Source organism: Larus michahellis, chromosome 3 (genome assembly GCF_964199755.1).
Source record: "Larus michahellis chromosome 3, bLarMic1.1, whole genome shotgun sequence".
NCBI classification, from domain to species: Eukaryota; Metazoa; Chordata; class Aves; order Charadriiformes; family Laridae; genus Larus; species Larus michahellis.
This window is the reverse complement of record NC_133898.1, coordinates 108,872,808-108,896,681: the sequence shown is the minus strand read 5'-3', so window position 1 is coordinate 108,896,681 and position 23,874 is coordinate 108,872,808. Positions and strand designations below refer to the sequence as shown.

Here is a 23,874-nt window from a genome sequence, read left to right as displayed (position 1 = left end):
AAGTAGAGAAAAATCTGTGGAACTTCAAGATGAATTAATGCCATGTATAAGTCAACCCCTAAGGCATTCTTAAGTGAGAAAGTGTATCTATCTTCTTGTGAATAACGGCACTGTTCAGATGGGAGCAAGCAGGTCAGTGGCAAGGGCTCTAACACTGGGTCTGTGTCCTTCCTCGATACAATCCTTGTGTAATTCGAAGCATGTCACTGTGAGCTAGATCACAACAGAAAACAAGCTGAAAACTTCCATAGCTCAGCTCTGCGTTTTAATTGTTAGTATTTGCTTGTGAGGAAGAAACTGTTTCTTAAAATTGTTGTTGAAGTTAACTTCCAGAGGTGTTTAAAAACTTACATTGTATGTTTAAATAAAAAGAATATTCAGAAGGCCTTTTAGCTACTGTCTTAAGGATGTATTTGGAAGAGGTGCTCAGACTAAATTTCGGAGGTTTGCCGGTTATTGTGTGTTTCACACTTGAAAAATCTATATTTCAGTGATGATTCAACTGTAAAAGAAAGAAAAATAGCCTTTTCTTCAAACCATAATTTCCCCTCATTTTGGCTGACAGTTTTGTGTGGCAAGATGCATTCCAGACATTTGTACACAGGAACATGCCTTAGAGCTCTGCGGATATATGTTGTAGAGAGAGGCTTTAGAAGGAACACTGTATAGTGGAAGCACATAATGGAGTATTTTGTGTGCTGTAGACAGTTGCTGCATGTGTGTGTGAGTCCTTTCTGAACCTTGGTTCTGAAGCTACTTGTTTTTGCTAGGATTTGAATCAAGAATTACCAAAGCTTAAGACAATTTAAAAGGGGATTTTGAATGCTTAGAATATGCAAGTTGTTATGCCTCATCATATGAGGATCTTGTGCTACCAGGGTTGTTATCTTTCCTGGCACATCCGTCCTGACGAGTTGCCCTTGCATAGCTGATGTCAGGGAGGTAAATTGCGTGGTACCTCTGAAGGCTGGGTACTTTTTTGAGGCACTCCCTTGGATTCACTGCCACCTCTTCCGTAAGTGGCAATTGATTTGACCTGTGTGTCCTGATTCATTCAGTTTATTATTTTTCCACTGTACCTTGAATTTGCTATCTCCTTCAACTTACTCTTTTCATACTTCAGCTATGGAGATTTACCAAGAGCTTGAGCTGTTTTGTGTGGTGTTTCAAACAGAAATGGTAGTGTCTTGAGATTAACACCTACGGGCTACTCAAGAGCAGGACAGGAAATTTAGCATTGGGTCTTCCACTGTCCTGTGTGGCTTCTGGAAACTTAATTTTCCTCCTCAGCCTTGTTCTGAAATCTTTCTTTTTGATACCCTGTCTCTTGAGTTAGAGTGAAAATGGGTTTGGGGCAGAGTGTATGAATTGCTCAGCACAACATGTCCAGTTTTTCCCTTCTAGATGATACTGGAATATCACTATTAAGTACTGTTATGGAGAAGGAAGGAAAATTTCTTCATGGGTTCTGGGATTTGCTCTCTCCCAGTGTGTATTCAGGACCAAAGTATGGGAATGCTTTCTAGGTTTATTCTTTGCCTTAAAATGTGAGACCAATGGCATTTGAGAAAGAGGAGGAAAGAGAAAGGCGGTCAGAAGACTGCGTCCTCGTACTTCACTCTACTCAGGAGAGGTGGAAGTAAAGGGGCTAAAGCAGAGTTTTTAAGATTGCCAAAGAAAAAGAAAAGAAGAAACTATATAAAGTGTGTAGTGAAAACTCGTGATTTCTGATTGCCAAATGGAGAAAAGCATCATTAAAACTGATGCACTTCCTAGAATTTTTATCCCCCTTCATGAAGATTTTGAAACAGAATATATACTCCAAACAGGCATTGAAATAACATGTTTTAGTGATCTGCTTGTGATTGTCACGGTGGGAGCTGCAGAGTACCAAAGAGTTTGAAAACTTCATCTTTCCTCAGCTGCCTTATTGAGATCATTACGAAAGTTGGCTCTGATACTGAGGGCTGTGTACATAAAAATTTGGACTAGATGTATTTTGAAGCAAGAAGCCAGGCACATTTCCTCTCTTCCGTAATGGTATTAGCTAATAGGTATGAGCTTGGCCAAATTGAAAAGGAGTGTCTCAGTATTTGGAAATTATGTTCATCTGCAAAACATGTTCCCTTCGTTTTTGCAGGGTTTTTGAGTCTGCTAAAGGCGCAGTGGATACACTAGGATGGACACAGAGGAATTTCCTCCCCCACCGCCAGAAGGTAATTGAAATAATTTGAGTTTTAAGCCAATTTTGTTGTAACAATTTCATTATATTTCCAAAAGTGTTTTTACCTCCCCAACACTCCTTTTCCCCATATTACCTTAAGACTTGGTCCCAGTGGTATTTTGCTGAAACATGAACTCCTGCCATCTACCCTGTCTTATTCTTGGACCCTGCTCGCTGGTGTTGCGAGAGCATGACGGGAAGAAACCTGGGGAGCAATTGGTCTTTACAGTCCAAATCTGAAAATATGCATTTTCTAAGGCAGCTTTGTGTAGACCGTATCATCATATCTTCATCACGTGCTTTGGCAACCTCAAGTGTTCACGCATATGGTGCCCTGTAGAGGGAAAAAAACCAAGTGAAACCTGTGGCACAGGCAGGACATTGGGATCAATGCCTCAAATGCCTGGACAGATTTGGAGCCTGAATCGAGAGGACAGAGAGGGATGAGTTGTTTTCTGTTAGGGCATGTGCTTCTTCCACCAAGCATACTTAATCTGGGCAATGTCTGCTGAGGGCTGTAGCTGAAGGACCTTCTGATGCTGCAGTTGTCTAGCCAGTGTGCATCCCCATGGGACGGAGAGGGGAAGCATGCACAGCTGAACATCTGTGTGGTCAGAACAGAGATTTATGGAAGAGTACGATGTATGCTGGACTATGGAGCTGGTTCTGTAAAGTTAGCACTTGGTGCACCTTGCCTGCTGTATGCTGGTAGCTGTATGGCTGCTTCTATAGTCCAGGGTGGGAGGACATAAAGACAGCACGTAGAAAGACACTGTGTCACTGCCTTCTGCATTTATGTTCTCTGTAAGAGAATATGGCTAGGTATTTTCCCTGTTTTCCTGTTTAATTTCCTCTAAACACACCTTTGTGTGGTGCTCGGTATTATGTATTTTAAGTCTTAAAAGGATTTGGCTTTTGGTATTTGGAGATTTCTTAGGATAAGAGCGATACGCTTGTTCTGATCATCCCAAAGCACAAGTTTATGGAGACATGGGCTATGGAGACCTGTGGTTGAACCCAGTGCAGCTGTTCTTATTTTGGTAAAGTTGCTAGTATACTCTGTATAGATTGTGATTTTCCCATAAATTTTTGAACTGTCCCTAATACACAGCATTATTACTTACGGATTTACACTGTGTTGTATGCATTGATATATGTATATATTAATATATGTATATTATTAAGAGACATTTTTGCTTATAGGACATTTTACTTATTGTTCACATAGAACTTATACCTATATGAAGTCATTTAAGTATGAAAGAGGATTTATCTTAGTCTTTTTCGGCCATAACTCCTTAGGAATTTGCAAATTGCCATCCTGGGTCAAAACTACTTTCTCTCTGACTTAGACGCTGTCACAGATAAAGGTCTGTTACTAAATACTACCTAGGAAATTGGGAATGTGAAAGAAGCAGAAAGCTGTGAAATCAGCTTTTAATGGGTTAGATTTCTGGCCAGCATTGTTGACATTTTTATTTATGCTCCGAGATATCACTGAGGTTATTGTTGGCAAAAATGCTTTTCCTGTCTTTGTCCTAATCCATGTGGTCAGGACCCTGAATTTAGCTCTGTTTTGTTTAGTGACAGTTACTGTGAAACTGTCTCTATCGGATAATCCATCTCCAAAGCAATGCTGTGCTGCGAGGGAAGAGTCATCCCTAAGGAATCAATATTTCCACTTGAGCAGGGGCTGCTGTTGTTCAAAGACAGCTAATAATCACGGCAACAGCTCCAACTTTGTGCAGCGTGTCAGGGATACTCTGACAAAAATTCAGGATGACGTAGTTCAGTACGATTCCAGAATTCAGGTTCTTTTTCTACAAAGCTCTTGGAGAACTATGTGTATCGTGTCCTTGTTTTCAGCCATGTCCCTCTTTAATAGGCTGGGATTAGATTTATTTAACATAAATCGAAATTCTGCTCTACCTGATCTTGTGTCAGTGGATGCTTTGCCCGTCATCTCAAAAATCTTTGTCTGAAACTATTGGAACTTGGGTGGGTTTTTTTGTTGTTGTTGTTGGTTTTGGTTATGTTTGTGTTTTTTTGTTTTTTGTTTTTTTTTTTTACTTTACCATTGCTAACTCTCTTAAAAAAGCATATTAATAAAGGGAATATCAATGAAGATAAATTTTGATAATTACACTAACATACACTTCAGTTCACTTCCTAGATAATTCTCACAAGTCATTTTGCAGGTGGAAAATAAGTGAGAATTTTAGGGCCAAGTACAACTGCAAATACACATAACAATTAAACGAAAGAAACATATAATATTTTATTTGGTAATGGCTGAGGGTTGTTTTGGCATGCATATACACTGGCCACCCATGGTGTCTGCTGAGAAGGGGTGCGGAGCACCTGCCAGTGCCTTCAGACAGTGGGCGCAGGGGTGGGTTACCGTGGCTCGTAGTGAGGATGAGGTGCCTGCTGGGTGCAGGACCCTTTGATACATCATAAAAAAATATTTTTAGCTTTTGCATAATGATTCTAAAATCCTGAACTGAGGCTGCAGGTGAAATCACTTGCCTCTTTCTTTTTTTTTTTTTTTTAAAGTTCTTGTGATGTCATGGGAGGTTTTCCTTTTACCTATTTGCTGTCCTAACAAATACAGCTGTAGTGTTGAAATTCGCGTGGGTTCCTTTGCATTTAGAGGTGTGCACCTTGTACTATAAATCTCAATTTTATTCTTGTCAAGTAGGTTTTCTATGGTTTTGACAAGTAACTTCCACACATTTATTTGTATCAATCCTAATGTGTACAAAGCGGGGAAAATAATGGTAAACCACCATCTTTGTCACAGGGATGTTGTGAGAATGTATATGAAAGCTACACAATTAAATTCATGCTAAATAACGTCTTTTCATTAGCAGTAAGTGTCTGAATCTCTGATGTTGAATCTGAAGTTGAGGTACAGTTAAGGTCAATAGTAAAGCTGTTTCTGCCACTTCTTGATAGGGAAAAACTGCATGCAATAAAAGAACAGAAGATAACATATTTTACCTTTATTTATTTCATTTATTATGCTTATGCAACGTATTTGCTCATAGCTGTTTGGACATTCCGTTCATGCATTGTTAATTCGACAGTGACAAGTTTGTGCTAGTTAATTCCCTTACCCAGGAGCAAATTCAAGTACTAAGAAACTTGAGAAAAGTTGACGCCTGTATGCTCCCTCCTCCAGACTGATTTAAAAAGAGATTTTTCTTCTAGCTATGATTAAAAATTCCCTAGTATTTTCCTCCGTATATTTTGAATGAATGTATGTTTTAGCAGCCAGGGAGCGGTTGGAGGGGGCTAGATGCAAAGGCTTCCTTGACTAAGAGCATAATTGAAAAAAACTGCTGCTGAAACTGACACTTGAGATGATAGTACGAGCTCATTTCCCTTCTTTAGTGTGTCTCTGCATGTGAATTTGTGCACGAGGTGCTGGTATTTAAGATTTCATACATAAAAAATTTCCATGGCTATTTCGTGAAATAAATAGAGGGTGATTCTTGTTATCTCTATCAACAAAAAAAAAATAATAGCCTTTTAAAAAAGCTAAAGGCAAATGGCAAATTTTATCATGGCTGTAAATTATAATTATGTTTTTAATTGGTTGCTGTAATGAAGTATCCTTACCCAAACCCATTCAGACAATAAAAGGAATTAAAAAGCTGGTAATTCTGAGAATCAGGAATCACATCGTGCTTCTCCTGTAGAGGAGTCATCTTCACACTGCCCAGCTAGGACTGGAGATCGGATGTTTAATGCTAGCATGGTGTTTATGTGTGACGGCCTGTGCTTGTGCTATTACTACTTTATTGGGAGATATGGTCTCTGGCTGTTTTTCTTTTCTGTAGTTGAAAAACTTCTTATGATCCTGCAAGGTGGAAATCCATTTCTTTAAGTGAAGACTTAAGAGGTGTTTATCGGAGCCTGTTTCAAAAGGAAAACCAGCTTTGTTTGCTCAGCAGGATGGATACCTGACAAACAGCTTCTTGCCCAAGGGAAGCTGAGGGGGTGGTGTGTGTCTGTGTGCACTCTCTGTGTCAAACAGGCTTCTGATTTTGCATTTTCATCTGTGATTATCTCTCTCTCTCACTATTTTTGGTAGATGGCACTACAGCTTATATGATTTCTCTGTGAAAACTATCATAAAACATTGGGTGTGTTTCCTCATACTGAGTATACTTGTCAGCAATTCATCCCAGTTGTCCTGCAGTGAGTTGCCTTTTACAACAGTAGTAAGACCTAAAATAAGCTTTAAGCTCTGTTTTATAATTGAGCCTATCAAGGTAGGCTAATATATATGTGGTGAGATTTGGAGTATGGCTGCATGGTGATACGGTTCTTGAATTGTAAATGGATGACGTATTTTGTTTCCTATTTATAGGAAAATAACATTATTTATATTAAAATTTTAAAGTGAAATACCGGTATTTCAGAGTCCACGCAAGGACATTGTGAGAGTGAATTTAATAGCATATTCTTCGTATTACTGCCAAATGCTCTCTTTACCTGAGAGAGAATAACTCGTAACTCTTCATTTGGGAAGCATGAGGTGCCCTTGCAGACCAGGTGTAGTTGGAGACCTGGGCGTTCGTTAACCTACACCACTGTCCCCAGCACCGTGGGTAGAGCTAGGTGAGAAACCTTGTTCTGCTGAAGTTTGGAATCTAAGATGTTCTTCAATGGGATGAAATTTATCTTTTTTTTTTTTTTTTAACTGAAAACAAAGGATATCTCCTAGACACCAATTACAAAAGCATTTTATACACCTTTCTATACAAGCGATCAGCTCTCTAGGGCTGTGAGCGGGATATTTCTTTGTTCGTGATACAGAGAGGCATAGAACAAGGAGGCCAAGGACTTAAATCTGGATATCCTGTATATGATCGAGTGCTGTGATTGTGTCCTTCCGTGGTTGTTTTTTTTTTTTTTTGTCATTTGTGTGCCAGTGCCGGAACACTAAAATAGCTGTAGTTCCTCTGTCCTTGAGAAGGAAGTCTGGCTTGAGTCTGCGGGTAAGAGTGAAGGAGGAACACTATACTCTCATAAAAGTTCCCACTGAGAAAGACTTTACATATTCTAACAAAAAAAACTTTGAAATTTTTTTTATTACCCATAGTGGGGAGCTGTGGGACGGCTGCTGTCTTTCGCTGTAGAGACAACTGTATTTCACTGCTAGGGGAGCTGCTTTTTGTTCTCTGTGATATATCTATTTCTTTCAGATTATTTAGTTACGTTTTGTGCTGTTTAGTGAATGATTTCATAGCTTATTTAGGTTTTAACTGTTTTAACAAGCTGATTTTGTGACTGAGACAAGAGGCAGTTAAATTGGGGCTGTTATAATATTGACAAGAAAAGCACTTGTATGTTTTATGATTTAGTTTATGGAAGTGAAGAACACTGGGGGGACATACACTTGTATTTCAGACTGAAGTAAAATAAAAAGACGTTACAATGATTGGGGGATTGAAATAAGAACACTGCTTAAATTAAACTGCAGCTATAAAGGGAGTTGGTCTTGAGCTAAACGGCATTGTTTGTTAGATATCTATTTTCAGCATACAGACAGTTACAAATGATGGCAAAAGAGGAGCCAAGATTTCAGAAGAATGAGAACAGAATATGAATTGTAGTTATGAATGGTCCCTTGTTTTGGAAGCTGGCAGTAGCTTGCTGGTGTCTGACATCCCATCTGTAACAGAACAATTTATTTATTTCTAAAGATCACATTTCTCTCAGTAAATAAAAGAAAATGCATTGTTTAAGGTAAGGATCAATTATTTTGTGTGACAATCCAGACAAGCTGTGTAACAAAGAGTAACAAGAAAATTCCCCCTGCAAAAATGCAGCTCTGGTGTCACATGTCACTCCTAATTATGTGTTTGTTCTCCTAGCCAAGTGTCTTTAAGCATCGGGAAAAACAAGAAATAGAAAGAAAATAAATAGATTAATTAAAAACTTACTTCTGATTTTAGTATCTACAAAGAAAACACAGTTTACGTAGATGTGATGATATCTTGCTTTGTTTTGAAGTAATCCAGTAAAATATTTGTTAGATGTTTATAATGTGTTAAATGATCAAATGGGATTCACTGTCATAGATTTCTGAGAGGTTGACCTCATCCTTTTGATAGTATTTAATGTTTTCTTTCTGAATAATAAGTTATAGTTGTTTTTTCCATTCACTCAGCTGCTTTATGATGTGACTTTACTGCTGGACTTAACTTGCTGGCTGTGTACCGGACAAGGCCCAGACATATTGATCGAAAAGAGCAATTGATGATAAGATAAAGGGCTTCCAAGGGATGGCAGCAAAACTTTATCTTTGGTCTGGAGTACGTAGTATTGTTTGCCTAAAAGACAAACAAATTGTAAAGGAATTTGTACTGATTTTCGGGTATTCTTGCAATAAATGTTGTTGAATCTAAGTTCCAAAACTTTAATTTCAAACAGGCAATGTATAAGATCATGTGTGAATTTTTTTTTTTTTCTTTGCTTCTTTTGCCTTTTTAGGACTTGTATCTAGCATTAACTGGTGAGGATAAATTGCTGCCAAATAACTGAGGGATTTTTGGGGTTTGAGTTTTTTTAATTCCATTTCACTGATCCCACTTAATATTCACTAACCATGCCTGAAGCCTCTGTAATGGTTCTACTCTAGAGTTTACAGAGAGATTTACTGCTTTTATACATTGTTATAATTCTTTTATCTTGTGCATGAACACAGGTTAAAACTTGTTTGCATTATGATAAGTTAAATAAAGTGTCTGAATTATTGAATGAAACTTTTATTAGGTGCTGCTGGCTTTTGCTGCAGACAGGAACTGAAACAATGCCTAGCAATCTGAGGAAGAGATACGTGATAAACATTTTTTTGGAAAAAAAACCCTCCAACCCTCTATCTATTTCGATTTTCTTTTTTCTTCCTCATTGAACTAATCTTTCCAGGAAATGTGACCTTGTCATAGTTTCATTAAAATGAATACAGAAGATGATTTAGTCTGTCAAAGAAGGGTTGTTGCAGGATTAGATCTCATTGTTAAATAGTCTGTTGGTGAGCTCAATAACTGTCGTTAGGTAAAAGCGTTTTTCCTGAAAAATCTTGTGTTATCCTGGTACAGGTTTCTCCAGGGGCTGGAAGAAGGATGTGTGTGCTCTGTCTGACCTGTGTGCTCCTGTGCCATGGGGATGCTCACACTGATGGGCGAGTTCAACAAGGGCAAGTGTAGGAAGTGTAGGGTCTTGCACCTGGGGAGGAATAACCCCATGCACCAGTACAGGTTGGGGGCAGACCTGCTGGAGAGCAGCTCTGTACTGAGAGACCTGGGAGTCCTGGTGGGCAACAAGTTGGCCATGAGCCAGCAATGTGCCCTTTTGTCCAAGAAGGCCAATGGTCTCCCGGGGTGCATTAAAAAGGGCATAGCCAGCAGGTCAAGGGAGGTCATCCTCCTCCGGTGTTCTACCCTGGTGAGGCTGCATCTGGAGTACTGTGTCCACTTCTGGTCTCCCCAGGTCAAGAAGGACCCAGAAGTACTGAAGAGAGTCCAGCGGGAGGGCTATGAAGATGATCAAGGGAATGGAGCACTTCTCTTATGAGGAAATGCTGAGAGACCTAGGTCTGTTTAGCCTGGAGAAGAGAAGACTGAGAGAGGATCTCATAAATGCTTATAAGTGTCTAAAGGGTGGGTGTCAAGAGGATGGGCACTCTTCTCAGTGGTGCCTGGTGACAGGACAAAGGTCAATGGGCACAAACTGGAACACAGGAAATTCCATCTCAACATGAGGAAAAACTTCTTTCCTTTGAGGGTGCCAGAGTACTGGAACAGGCTGCCCAGAGGAGCTGCGGAGTCTCCTCCTCTGTCCATTCTGCTCTAGGTGAACCTGCTTTGGCAGGGGGGTTCAGACTAGATGATCTCTGAAGGTCCCTCTGTATTTCCCAGTTCTGCATGTTGCAGGGTGAGACAAAGGAAAATCCAGGTGCTGACGCAAAAAGTTGCCCTGGAAGCAGTGAAGTGGTTCAGTGTAGCATGTCTGAAGGATCTTAGCAGTCTCCTTTATTGGAAAGGAAGGTGGAAGTAAAATTAACTTTGGCTGGGGTTGTTCTTTCCCACTTGCGTATCTGATGGTGACCCGCTCATGTTTGCACATGAAGAACACTTACCAGCCAAATGCTTAAGGAGACCCTTCCTGTTGGAAGACATTCCTTCATGACTTACTGTGTGGACAGGCTGAAGCTCTGAATCATGAAGGCTGATTATGGGGGTTGTCTTTGGCCAATGTTGGGACCAAGGCAGGGTTTCCTTTCCCTTCTGGGGCTCACAAAAGGAGGCGATGAGAAGGACTCTGAGGCTGGTGGACTGAAAGGTCCCAAGGAGACAACATTGCTGTCCAGCTCAAGCCAGAGTCCACTGAGGTGGTAGGATTTCTGGTCAAAACTGTGATAAAAGGGTATTGTAAAACAGGATTTTAGAGAGTTCAGTTTTTGAGTGAGAAGGTGTAAGAATTGAGATGTAAGAATTACTGTTTTCGCGAGTTTGCTTGAATTCCTCAGCTATACTTTTTTGAGCTATAACAGGACCATAGTATGTTAGGGCAAAGAAGAGCAAGACGCATTAAAACAATAACTGAAATAAATCCTAAGAAAGGGAATACTATAAAACTCCCTGCCCATTAGTGTCTGGGATGACTGATTTTTCAAACTTTGCATATATCAAACTTTGTTTACAAGTCAGTCTATCTGTGCAGATGCTCTCTAGGCGCTGGGCAAAGGGTTAACAACAGAAATGAGGAGGTGAGAAGCCAGCTGAAATCCAAAATATTTTCAGTATTGTCCTGGATTTACAGGATGTAACCATTCTGTTCTAGTCAATACATTTTTCTGCAGTAAAAGGTGCTGTTAAGTTGCTGTAGAAGTTGGTTTCTAGATTGCTTTCTTATTCAGAATACATTGAGGATAAAGCACAAATAGTTAATTCTAAGTTATTTTTAAGCATGTGAACAGGTCGTATGCCGTGCTCTGGGAGTGTTTGATGGAATTATTGCTAGGAAAGAGGAACCTGAGGCAATATGTTCAAAAAGACAAATTGATCCCTGAACCCACATGCATCTTCTGAGCCCTGCCTGGGCTGTTACACAGAAGAAGGCTGAGCAGGTGAACATCTCTGATGCAAGTCAAGTGCTTTTAGGTGTTCAAAGTGCTGCTTTTTGGAGTGCCAGCAAGTGCCCCAGTTTTAACATCGCTAGAGAAAGACCAATGGCCCAGAACTCAGGCATTCTGTCGCCTAAGTCATCTGAAGGTTTGATCTTGAAGTATCCAAAATGTATCCTTCTTCATGGATATGGACCTGCTTCATGACATGGACCTGTTGGAGCAAGTCCAGAGGAGGGCCACGAAGATGATCAGAGGGCTGGAGCACCTCTTCTATGAAGACAGGCTGAGAGAGTTGGGGTTGGTCAGCCTGGAGAAGAGAAGGCTCTGGGGAGACCTTATAGCAGCCTTCCAGTACCTAAAGGGGGCCTACAGGAAAGATGGGGAAGGGACTCTTTATCAGGGAGTGTAGCAATAGGATGAGGGGTAGCGGTTTTAAACTGGAAGAGGGTAGATTTAGATTAGATATCAGGAAGAAATTCTTTACTGTGACGGTGGTGAGACACTGCAACAGGTTCCCCAGGGAAGTTGTGGATGCCCCATCCCTGGAAGTGTTGAAGGCCAGGTTAGATGGGGCTTTGAGCAGCCTGGTCTAGTGGGAGGTGTCCCTGCCCATGGCGGGGGTTTGGAACTAGGTGTTCTTTCAGGTCCCTTCCAACCCAAAGCTTTCTTTGATTCATATCCAGAATGTGTCATCCTGGTGGAAAGATGTTGCTAGATATGATCCAAGACCTGAGGTACTTAAGCTTTTGCTCTAGGTGTATTTCAGCTCTTTTTGGTATGATATACAGTTGAACTGTATGTTTTGTTTCTGTGGAAGTGGGATCTCATGCTCCATCTGGTTTAGGCCCCCCAGGTCTCTTTCTGCCACTTTATGCCTCACAGGATTCCTGATTACTCTTAAAGTCCTTTCAGTCCAAGGTATTATCAGATGATACAGCAGTTTCATTTTGCTAATTAGAATTTAACAAACTGTACTAGAGAAATGCGTGTTCCTCAAATACTTAAACAGTAACTGCTTCAATGTAAAAAGTAGTTATTTAGAAGACTAGATATTAATATATGGCATCTGCTAGAAAAGAAAGCAAAGAAATAAAGAACAAACAAGCCAGACTGCTCACACTGGTGGAAATTTTCTTTAAAATGGTTATTTTCTCACAAATGTATCGACTACGTGGTCAAAACTACATTTTCTAGAAAATTTTCCTTTTTCTTTCTTTCTTCACATGAGACTTGTATCCTATGGTTAGCCAGTGTGCTCCAGCCCTGTACTGCCAGAGCTGGATACTTCATTTTCCCAATGACTATGGAATCCTTCTGCGGTTTGATTTATTCAAGCTCTCTGGTTTTCCCATTCCCTGTGTGGGCTGGCCATTTGGCTGTGTGTTTTGAAGGCGAGTTCAGCAGTTCGCACGCACAGTAGCGGAGCCTGAGCTGGGCTGCGCAGCCATCGTCAGCGCCCATCTCTCCCAACAGATGCATCAGGCAGCAAGGCAGATTTGGTGTTTCCACTGCTGTATCTCGTGTGCCTGGTGGCCTTTATACTAATTTGGACTGTTAGCTTGGTACTGTTAAGTGTATTGATAATCATAGTGTCGTTTAGGTTGGAAGGGACCTTTAAGATCATCAAGTCCAACCATCAACCTAACACTGACAAAACCACCACTAAACCATGTCCCTCAGCACCACATTTACACGTCTTTTAAATATGTCCAGGGATGGTGACTCAACCACTTCCCTGGACAGCCTGTTCCAATGCTTGATAACCCTTTCAGTGAAGAAATTTTTTGTAATATTCATCCTGAACCTCCCCTGGTGCAACTTGAGGCCATTTCCTCTTGTCCTATTGCCTGTTACTTGGGAGAAGAGACTGACCCCCACCTCGCTACAACCTGCTTCTCCCCTCAGCCTTCTTTTCTTCAGGCTAAACAATCCCAGCTCCCTCAGCTGCTCCTCATAAGACTTGTTCTTCAGACACCTCACCAGCCTGGTAGCTCTCCTCTGGACACGCTCCAGCACCTTGATGTCTTTCCTGTAGTGAGGGCCCCAAAAGTGAACGCAGTACTGGAGGTGAGGCCTCACCAGTGCCGAGTGCAGGAGGATGAATTATTTGTTTAATACTAATGGAAAGCTAATGACCTTTAATATGGATAGATGGTTTTCAGCATGGATAGGGATCTATCATGTATTTATGCAGATTTCCAAGTAACAGTTGTACATACAACACTTACAAATACTTAAAGGGTGGGTGTCAGGAGGATGGGGCCAGGCTCTTTTCAGTGGTGCCCAGGGACAGGACAAGAGGCAATGGGCACAAACTTGAACATAGGAAGTTCCACCTAAACATGAGGAGGAACTTCTTTACCCTGAGGGTGGCAGAGCACTGGAACAGGCTGCCCAGAGAGGTGGTGGAGTCTCCAACTCTGGAGGCATTCCAAACCCGCCTGGATGCGTTCCTGTGCAACCTGCTCTAGGTGACCCTGCTGTGGCAGGGGGGTTGGACTAGATGATCTCCAGAGGTCCCTTCCAACCCTATGATTCTATACTTTCCTTACAGCAGCTCCTTTTAAGGACTTCACTTCTTGCACATCAGCAACGTATCTTGGTGACATTTTAATGGCAGAATCTACCAATACGGTGCTGAGGTGGAAAGGACCTGCTCGGGACCAGGCTTGGTCTACATTTCTGGTCATGGCAGGCAATACCAGTGTCACCAGTGTGCTGAGTATGAAGGCAGTTAAAGTAAATGGTCACAAAAATGCCAATTTTACATAGCAGCCTTTCTGATTATAGCATAGCCAGCACTGAAAAGCATCTTGTGGACTTACAAAGGGTACAGGTCTGCTGGTGTTGCTGCTGCTGCTCTCTGGCCTGCTTACTTCATGTCTAATGTTTTTATTGTAGACCTTTGTGTTTTTTGTGATTCTTCTAATTTTTAGCTAACTTTAAGCTTGATTTTTAGCATTGCGAGTAGTTTGTATCGTTCAATGGTTTTGGTATTTGTAAATGTTTCCTAACATCCACAGAACTGGGCTTTATTTCAAGAAATGAAATTCTTCAGTGTTAGGCATGCTGCTGTCAGCAGTCTGTCTCTGAGACTGGACTCTCTGAGCAGGCAGATTCATCGTTCTTTTAACTTCCATTTTCAGTTTGTTTTTTATCCAGAAGAATATCTGTTGTGCATGCTTGACAACATAATTAGTATGTAATGTGTGTGTGTGTTTATTAAATACTAAAGAAACATTTTAACTTATTTCTTTGTTGTTTATTTGCAAGGAGAGCCTGTTAATTCATGTGGTTTTGCTTTTGTTTCCACCACTGGAAACACTTTTTGCCTAAATGTATACTGTTTCATTTTGGTGTGGGTTTTTTTTTTTGTAACGGTTTTCCACAGAGACTTGTAAGGCTGATGTGGTCGTGCTTTGGATGCGCGCAGGAGCTGTGTGTAATTCGCAGCATGGCTGTACCGCAGGGACCTGGGTTCCCTGCTGCGCCAGCTTAGCACGACTGCGGGTTGAAAATCCTTGGCTCTGGCCTGCATCCTGTGGGAAGGAGCGCTCACCCGCATGTTGGTGCGTGCAGTTTTGCTTCAGACTTTTCTTTCCCCCAGCAAAATAGAGGCTTTCCACCTGCGTGACCGTGTGAGCAGCAGATTTACAGATGCCAGTGGTGTGCTGGCAAACGTGGCCTGTGACTTGGAAGTGTTGGTGAAGGGCAGTGTTTGCAGGAGCATTTGCTCCTAAAAGCCAGCCTTCATCTTACGGGGTCCCTCCTGCCCTGCCCGCTCACTCTGTACATCTCGCCTCTCTCCCTGTGCGGGTGCCAGTACAGGCGTCTTTTGGGAAAGGCAGGAGGGAGATGCGTAATTTGGGTACCAGAGCAAGAGGGTATTTCACTGCAGTTTTCTCTCCTGATACCGAAGAAGTGGTGGTCACAAATGGGAGATGTGGGTAGGTAGAAAATACCGTGTTGCTGTCTAGCTGTAGGAACACAGTCTAATCAGTGCTAAAACGCTGGGAGAAACTATCCAGTGGCGACTGAGTCTTTTAAAACCTTTTTGCAAGTTTCTGCTGAATATGAATCAACCATCATTTTCTAAACGTTTACAAGTTGGACAACTTGTTGGCCAACAATTTGGGGAGCTTTGCAGGCACAAGTGTTTTCTAGCACAAGTTTCACCTTCTTGACAAATGCCAAGCCTCTTCTATGAAATTTCACCTGAAATAAAAAGCGAACAGTTCAAGACCCTGTTCATTGTGGAGCACAGTCAGCATGGTATGTTTGGGCCTAAGTGGTTAGTTTTACAAAATTAATGATAACTTCAGAAATTCAGTCTTTTCCTGGTATCTGCACACTTACATTTCTTATTTCTGTCTAGTGCCTTGTACATTTACATAAGGAGCTGGGCAAAATTTAACCCTTTAGAAATAAGGATCTGAAAAAGCAAGCATATCTCACCTGAGAAATTTTTGGAATGTATCAAAGTTAAATAATAAGCACTTAGATTGCTATGCCTGGCTGTTTGCTTTGGTTTGTAACCTTTGTAAGCTATCATAAGATAGTTTAGGGAAAGGTTTTGCATATTTCAAGATACTCAAGAACTTGTAGAAAGGTGAAGCGTTGGGGGAGTTCAGTTTGAAGGAAGATGGATCTATGCAGTCCCAAGTGTCTTGTTGCAATCCAAAATACATGAGTAAAAAAGATAAATGTTTTAAAACTGCACATTGGAATAAGAACAAGCAGCTCCTGCCAGTCTGCTTTAGGTTCAATTGTATTAATATTTTTTTTTCACTACATAACAATTAGATATTTTCCATCTGAAGCATTGTACGCTTATTTTCTTCACTGGTCAGTGTAAAGTGATAATACGGTAAAAGTGATTAAAAATGTTGACTGTTTAGAGGAAAAAAGAAAATTTGGCATTCAGTGAATACACAAGAGAGATTACACTCTAGCGCGTCCCCTCTCACTCTCCCCAAATAAAAAAAATAAAAAAAAAATGCATTGGAAGAAAATTGACTGTAAGAGGGAGAAAGGAAAAATAGTTTTTCCTTCTGAGCAGACACATATTTACCATGTCCTGCAGTATTTAGAAAATTCTTTATCATGGAGTCTTTAAAATATAACAGCTGCATTTCCTCTTTTTATCCCATAGTTCCCTGCTAACTTTAATAAAAAAAGGGCTACAACTGATTGCAGGGATGACATTCCAAATTATACAGAAGCTTTCGATTTCTAAAGATATCTTTCAAACCTTAAAACATAACAAAAAATATTCATAGTTGTTGATGGTGCCATGCCTGTTAATATCTAGGGCTTCCAGGTTTGTCAGTACTGTGCTCCAGACTGTTGAACTGTTCCTGCTTGGCGTTCTCTTTCTTTCTTCCTTTATTGTGGTTTTCCATGGAAGAAGAAACTCAGTTGACTTCCTCAGGATCATCTCTGATTTACATGATTGCAAAGGAGGACAAAATTTTTGCTGTGCTTTTTCTTTCCTGTATGGTTGCACTGTATTCAAAGTGCACTTGATGGTAAGCGCAGACCTATTTTGTCTTACTTCTGCATCTCTAAAATGAACTGTCGAAGGAAATTATTAATGAAGCTTCTCTGGCTTAATCTCTACTTTAAAATCAATGTCACTCTTAAACTTGTAACTCTTTAGCTGTATTACATTGAACTATAAATAGTTTAAGGAAAACGAATGGGGAAGCAGATGGTGCCAAGAATGCTTTGCAATTGGCAGAGCAACCAAAAATTGTTTAAATTTGTTTATGCACCAGCAGGTCTCTGTAAACACAGCCTAAGTTAGCTTGTTTTTGAAGTAAGCTTAAGAAAGAGTCATTTCACCGAATAACATGCCACAGAAAAAAGTTGTGCTAACAATTATGAGAATATCGGTTTCTTTTTCTAATCCTAAATTATCACTTTCACACTTAATTTAAGTTGAAGGTAGTTTTTCCACTATATAAGATTTGGTTTGGTTTTTTTTTTTCATGCTTTAAAACTCCAAATAGAAACTTTTAGAAATGGAGGAATTTCCCTGAAGCATTTGCAAAGCAAATGCTGCAGAAGGGTATTGGCAGAACATGAAAAGTTTAATCAGTTATTGTATTCTCACTGCTCTGGTTGGCACGCATAAAGTTAAGGATGTGAGTAGTGGTGAAAAGGCAAATTGGATTTTTAGTAACTAATTTAATTATTTAAAGTAATTACAGTCAGATTCTGTAATACTAAGCAGTCTGTAATTATTACTTTGGCAAAAAAACCCCAACCAACAAACAAAACAAAAAAAACCCCAAACCCAAAACGGGTAGTTCTGTATGAGATTTTGGGGGTGGGGGCTACCTTTGGAAATCCCCCCTCAACCCCACGGTTTTTCTCTGCAAGCACAATTGCCTGGAAATGCACTTTTTGGTTTGATCCTTTTGATTTGCAGTTAAAGGGTTGGAGGAACTGGAGTTTTTTCTTAACAGGCATGAAATTTTTGCAAGATCTGTGGTGGGTTTTTTTGTAGCCAGATTCAGCCCATGTGTGACTATGCTGTGTGTCTTCCTAATTTATTGTAGCACTTTCCAAGTGCTTTCATGTGCGTTGGTTGGTTTGACGTAATACAAACAACTGTAGGAAAAGTACATATTTTCAAAACTGTAGTTATTCAAGATGTCTTTTTTGGTATGACATAATCTGTATTTTCTGTAGTGCTGAGCAGCTCTTCAGTTGAAGCAAAAAGTCCCTCACTTTCTCTTTATTTTTTGTTATTAAAATACTTTTTTGATCAGATGAAATAGTACAACCTTGAGATTAAAAGCTTAAAGGAGAATGTTTTTATGAAGTATGAGACTGAAGGCGTCAGTAAATTTAAAGGGTTAAGGTTTATCTCTATACCTACAGGATTAAGCAAATGCAGAAGTGATGCAAAGCTCAAATACAGTTTTTAAACTTTCTGAAGTTTTGTCTACAGTCTGCCCTTTCTAAAGTACCTGTCATCTGAGAAAGGAATTTCTCTCTTTTTTTTGTGTGGGTCTGTTTTGTAACTTTAACCCACTGTCCCATCAGCGATGTGATTTAGGGGATCTTTCCAGGCTGTAGTGCTCAATTATAGGGTTCTGCGCCTTCTTTATTTCTGATGCAAAGTAAATGTTTCTGCATAAATGAAACAAGGCAGCATTAACAGCCATAATAGGAAAAAAAATTAGGTGGCACTTTCAATTATTTTTTTTTTTCAACTGAGTGAGAAAATCAATTCCTGTGTTAGGATTTCTTCCCTCAATCAAAATATGGGTTGGTTGCTTTTCTAGGGAGAATTGGGAGGCATGTTGAAGGGGAATTGTGCATCAGTTGGCCGGATTTTGCTCTGGGGTCCTGAATCTTTCCTTTTGCTTTTAGTGTCTCAAATTACCCTTTTTTTTTTTTTTTTTTTTTTGCCAGTGGCAGGTCTTGTCTGTCTCTGACAAATGGCACTGTGCTGGACTTGAGAGCCTGGGGCATTGCATCAGTGTGAAAGTGCTGGAGTAGAGAGTTATCAGGCATCTGATACCTAAGTTACCTTTGTACATCCTAAGGAAGTATTTGGATCCAGAAGCTCCCTAACCTAGCAGCCACAAAAACCTCAGAGCTGCCTGCTGCTCCTGTGACATTTTGTAAGCATACACGCTTTTTATTTTGCCGATGTCTAGAACAGACCTCCGGCAAGCGGGTGGGTTCGTGGCGCTCAGCTGAGCCCTGCTCCAGCAACACCTCAGTTTCCTGACTGGCCTAATCCTGCAGAAATGTTCAACTCCTTCCAGTAACCTCATCTTCCCCTTCTTCCCACCATAAGAAGTGCAGATGGAGCTATTTTATGTATTTGAAGTGGTTGCTGCCGTGGTTCACTTAAATAGTACAGCAAGAGGAGTGGCAGGCAGCAGTGCATGTATGTGAAAAGTTGCGGTTTTGTGGCTGTCACCTGCTTGTGACTGTCATCTACTTGCTTACTTGCCCAGCCTGCATGACCAACTATTTCCCACACTGGTAATCATAAAACCCACTCCACTTAGTATTTCACAGCTTTGGGTTTTCCAAATTTGAAGTACGCAGACATATTGAAAACGTAAAGAAACAGAAAAGAACAGAAATCAAACACACACACCCCTTTTCTTTCTTTTCCCCATTACTGTCAAGCAGCAGGCAGTACAGGCGTGTCAGATAGATGCTGAATCGGGAAGAATGCTGGGATTGTCCTGAATCACTTGGTAGAGCTCTGCAGGATTTTTTTACATCGTTCAGGAAAAAAAAAATTACTAATGGACAAAAGCAAACGTGAAAAGCCTTAATCCAAAGGTTGGCTTTGTACAGAAGGATTTTTAAAAAGCATCAAAATTAAATTAAATGTCCTGCTATCTCAGCCATAAACCATGACAATAAATGCAGGATAACCCCTTTTTTGTTCCTTACTATTTTTGCAATTAGTTCACTTTTTCTCCTACAGGGAGGCTGCATGAAAGATCTTGTTATTTGTGGCTGTGATAAAATATGCTGGCTCAGCCTGCCTGAAGAAACAGAAGCCTTGGCAGGAATGCTGATTACCATGACAATCTAAGCAGTCTAGAGCTGTGGTTTGTGTGGGTTTTATCATAACGATTCAAAATGTGCCCTGGATGGTAGAACAGCTGATAATATCATCATGACTCAGGAGACCTGATCGTCCTTGCAGGACTTTGTTTTTCATATTGTGTTACCTTAAGAGGGGGCAGGGGGAACCTTATCAACTTCACATATATTTTTGTAACACTTTGGTTTATTTACATATTTATCTATTTTAGTGTATATTTTTATGCTATAGTTATGTCGTTTTTTTAATAGCACTTCAAATATGTTGTTGAACACCTGTTAAGTATCCGTCATGGGTTTGAGGAAGAGCTTGAGAGGAAGCTCAGCTGGGACAGAAAAGGCCACAGATTTCCACAGATTACATTTCTGCCTTAAGGGGACCTCCGGTAAGAGTTTCTCCTCCAGAAGGTGGGAGAGCAGCGAAGAGAGTCTAGGGAGGGAGGGATGAAGCCCTTTTGTTTCAGAGAGCTGCAGTGAAGGCTTCTGGAAGCAGGGAGGAGGCTGGTGGGTTTGGGCATCCCTCCCTGCAGCTCCTCTGCAGTGTCTCTGACAGAAGCTTTGGATGCTGCAGGCAGCCTTCTTGCAATGTGAGCGCCCAGCAAAACCAGCGGTAGATAAGGCACTGAGGAGTTTAAATCTTTGTGGGTTCTCGAGACTCCTGTGGGTAAGAAGAATAGCACGAAGGGAAACTGCCCGGCACTTCTTCCTGCTCTCCCTCCCCAGCCCCATGTACAGTGCCAAATCTGTACTGCAGGGTCTTCACAAGCAAAAACAAAACAAAAAAAAAGGCCTACGCTCCCACTTCCTATCCGTATTATGGTGTAATTATTTCAGCCATTACGTCTTCAAAGATAAGAACTGAAAAGCCAACCCCCCCACCTCCACCAAAGTGCGCCTTGTGTGTGTGGTAATAGGGCTAATAGCGTGTTGCCTAAGGTCGTTGGTTTAAAACTGTCTCAGATTGGAGTAGCAAAAGCTATCTGCCAGTCTCTCATGACGTGTGTGAAGAAAGCTTCTGCCACTGGCATTTTGACACTGTTAAGAAAGAATAGACGTAGAAGTTTGAGTTAGAAAGGAAAAATGACTTGAAGTTATGAAGTCACAAAGTCCCTGTGCAAATAAATTAATCCGTGACCTTTTCTTGTTTAAAGAACCAGCTATTTAAGTGTTTTCCTAAAAATGTTTTGGTTCATTATGACAAAAGCAAGGGTATTTGCATTATCACTTCTTAATTGCTTTCCAAGTAATTTCGTTGTTTATGCTAAAGGATTTATTGAAAACTGCATGAGGTTATCAACATGTCAAGGAGCTCTTGTTCTGTTCCAGTAACATAAAAATCTAAGGGTTCGTTGTATAAGCTTCATTTGTAATGTGGAACACTTACTGGTTACTAAGAGCAAACAACCAAAAGCCTGTCTTTCTGCACAGCTCTAGAGCATGAACCAAAAGCTGTGGGTACGAACGATGAAGAAGAGGACGAGGGAGAACAGTTTGACTTTGACAGCGGAGATGAGATACCAGAAGCAGACAGGCAAGCCCTTGTGCTACCTCCTCCTGACCCCAGAAACAACATAGAGCACCAAGAGGCTAACGCTGCAGGTGAGTCAGCCCGTCGGGCTGTGCCTCCACTAGCAAAATTGTCAAGAGTGATTATAGGGTGCCTTTTCTTGTCAATGCAATAAAAAAAACTTGTAAAAAGAGGTTTCCATGGAAATACCACACAAGTGTTTTGAATATTCCTGCTAGTTACACTCATGGGAGATTTGACAGGGCAAATGACCATCACGTGTAATTCCTGGGAGGTTTCCCATCCGAGTGTGACATCCAAACCAATGGATTGGTCTCAGTCACAGTGCCATGCTGCAGGAAAACTTCATGCCCTTTCATCTCTAATGGCATGTGGATGGCTCATATATGCTGTTTTCACAGCTAAGCTCGCTGGTTGCTGATCTTAAGATGACTTGTATAAAAACAAATGGAGTCTGAAGGTATGAATTTTGTTCATAAACAGAAGCCTTATTTTATTAAACACTACAACATTTGTTCCAACACATGCAGATATTCCCAGTGCTGATGTATAGTCTGGAAATAGCTGTGTTTGGCTCAAAATGACAACAGCTGATTTTGCTGACTTTGACTCAGTCACAAGGACAAGCGGAGTTCTTGTGCTCACGGCAGTTAAAGATGCGTAACTCTTCAGGTGGCTTTGAAGTTTGACATCCTGGAACTTAAACACCATCTTTCCCTGAAAATCTGGCGCTTGCTCACTGTTTTGTGAAGTTGTACTTACATACAGCTTAAAAACTCTTCATTGCTTGGAACGCGGTTCTGCAGCTTGCTTCAGAGGGGCCTTTGGTTCTGCTGTACCTCAGCTTGTCTCAAGAAATACCAGAAAATTTGTGTAACAGAAAACAATTTATGTTCAAAGAGGAAAACTTGGAAACTTATTTTCTTTCCCCTTTTCTTAACAGAGCATTTTCAGGACTGTTCTTTGAGGAGTGTCCCTCCAATGAACTCATTCTCTCCTCACGGCTATTCCCAAAATACTTCTTGTATTTCTGTTTATAAGGTCCACGTTCATCTAGAATCCTGACTTTAACCTTCAGGGTTTAAAGCTGTTTTGAGCCGTGTGCTTATGACAACCAAAAGAGGACCCTGGGTACTTGTCAGAAATCCTCCTGTTCAGGATTTAGAATCCAGTTATTGTTTTTCCATAGGCGTCCTTGTAACCCCGCTTGTTTTGCTGCTGTTGCATTCCTCATCTGTAAAATGGGGAGGATAGCACTACTGCGTGGGAATTTTATGAGTCACAGATTATAAGCGACTTGTATAGTAGGGATCATATCATATCAAGAGCAATATTAAGCAGCTTGAGCAGATATGAAAAATAAAACTATTTTTTTGTTTGCTTTTTCAACTAAAGGGGCTGATAATTTGGAAAACAGTGAGAAGCTACGGACATCAGAACCTGCTGCAGAAGGTGCTCCAGCCAAAGTAAATCCCTACTCAGTCATAAATATTTCACCAATCCAAGACAAGGATCCATCCTCATCACCAGAACCAAGTCCTCAAGATGAATGTGCAAGTCCAAACTTGTCCGGTGGATATTCTGTTCCTGTCCCCTGTGGCTATGCTGTGCCATCTAATTTACCTTTGATACTGCCAGCATACTCCAGTCCGGTCATAATACGCAGTGTTTCTGTAGATGAAGAAGGTACTGTATCTACGCACCTTACTTTATTTGACAGGGAATCCTTGTTTAATTTCAGGTACCTGTGCTGTTTTGGAAATGCTTGTGTAGTGCTCAGCCTGGACGTGTATGGGAGATCTTGTGTCCAAATAAAAAAAGAACACTGTCCTGCAATATGAACTGAAATTTCTTGTCAGGCTTGGAATAAAAATGTCAGGTTTTTTTGTTTGATTGATTTTGTTTGTTTGGTTTTTTGTTTGGTTTGGTTTTGGGTTTTTTTGTGGGTGTGTATGTGGGTTTTTCTTGTGTATCATTTTGGGTTTTTTGGTTGGTTGGTTGGTTTTTTTTTTTTAAATAAAGTTCCTACGGGACTCTGCTTGCCATACTAGGATTGAGATACCTAAGTAAAGATGAATAAGAAAAAACACATGTATGCAGTTAGTTCTTTCTCAGCCCTTCTGGAAGTTGGTGATGCTTGACCTTTGTTTTGCTGGCACCATATTACAACATATAATACAAGGGGAGGACGCCTGTCTTGTCTGAGAATGATTAGTGCTGATTCCCTTTTAATGTCATGACATAATTTCCAGAGCCATAGCTCAGTGTTCAGGCCAAACGGTTTCTTCTCATACCTTATCGTGCTTTATCTAGGTCCCAGCAGAGTTCCTGTCCCTTTTACCTTATCTATATGCACTTCTGTGTGTGTGTGTTTATTTTACAATCCTTGTG

The 23,874-nt window shown here is 40.7% G+C and overlaps 1 protein-coding gene across 3 annotated transcripts in view; it reads left to right on the top strand.

The window, feature by feature from the left end:
• Positions 1-23,874, top strand: part of ARHGEF10 (Rho guanine nucleotide exchange factor 10) — a 121,347-nt gene that overhangs the window by 12,675 nt on the left and 84,798 nt on the right. For all 3 annotated transcript variants that reach the window (XM_074581661.1, XM_074581659.1, XM_074581660.1), the window contains exons 2-4: positions 2,141-2,216; positions 21,384-21,554; positions 22,879-23,169. In XM_074581661.1, coding sequence (XP_074437762.1) covers positions 2,180-2,216; positions 21,384-21,554; positions 22,879-23,169 — 499 coding nt within the window. In that variant the 5' untranslated portion in view covers positions 2,141-2,179. The remainder of the gene's footprint in view (positions 1-2,140; positions 2,217-21,383; positions 21,555-22,878; positions 23,170-23,874) is intronic.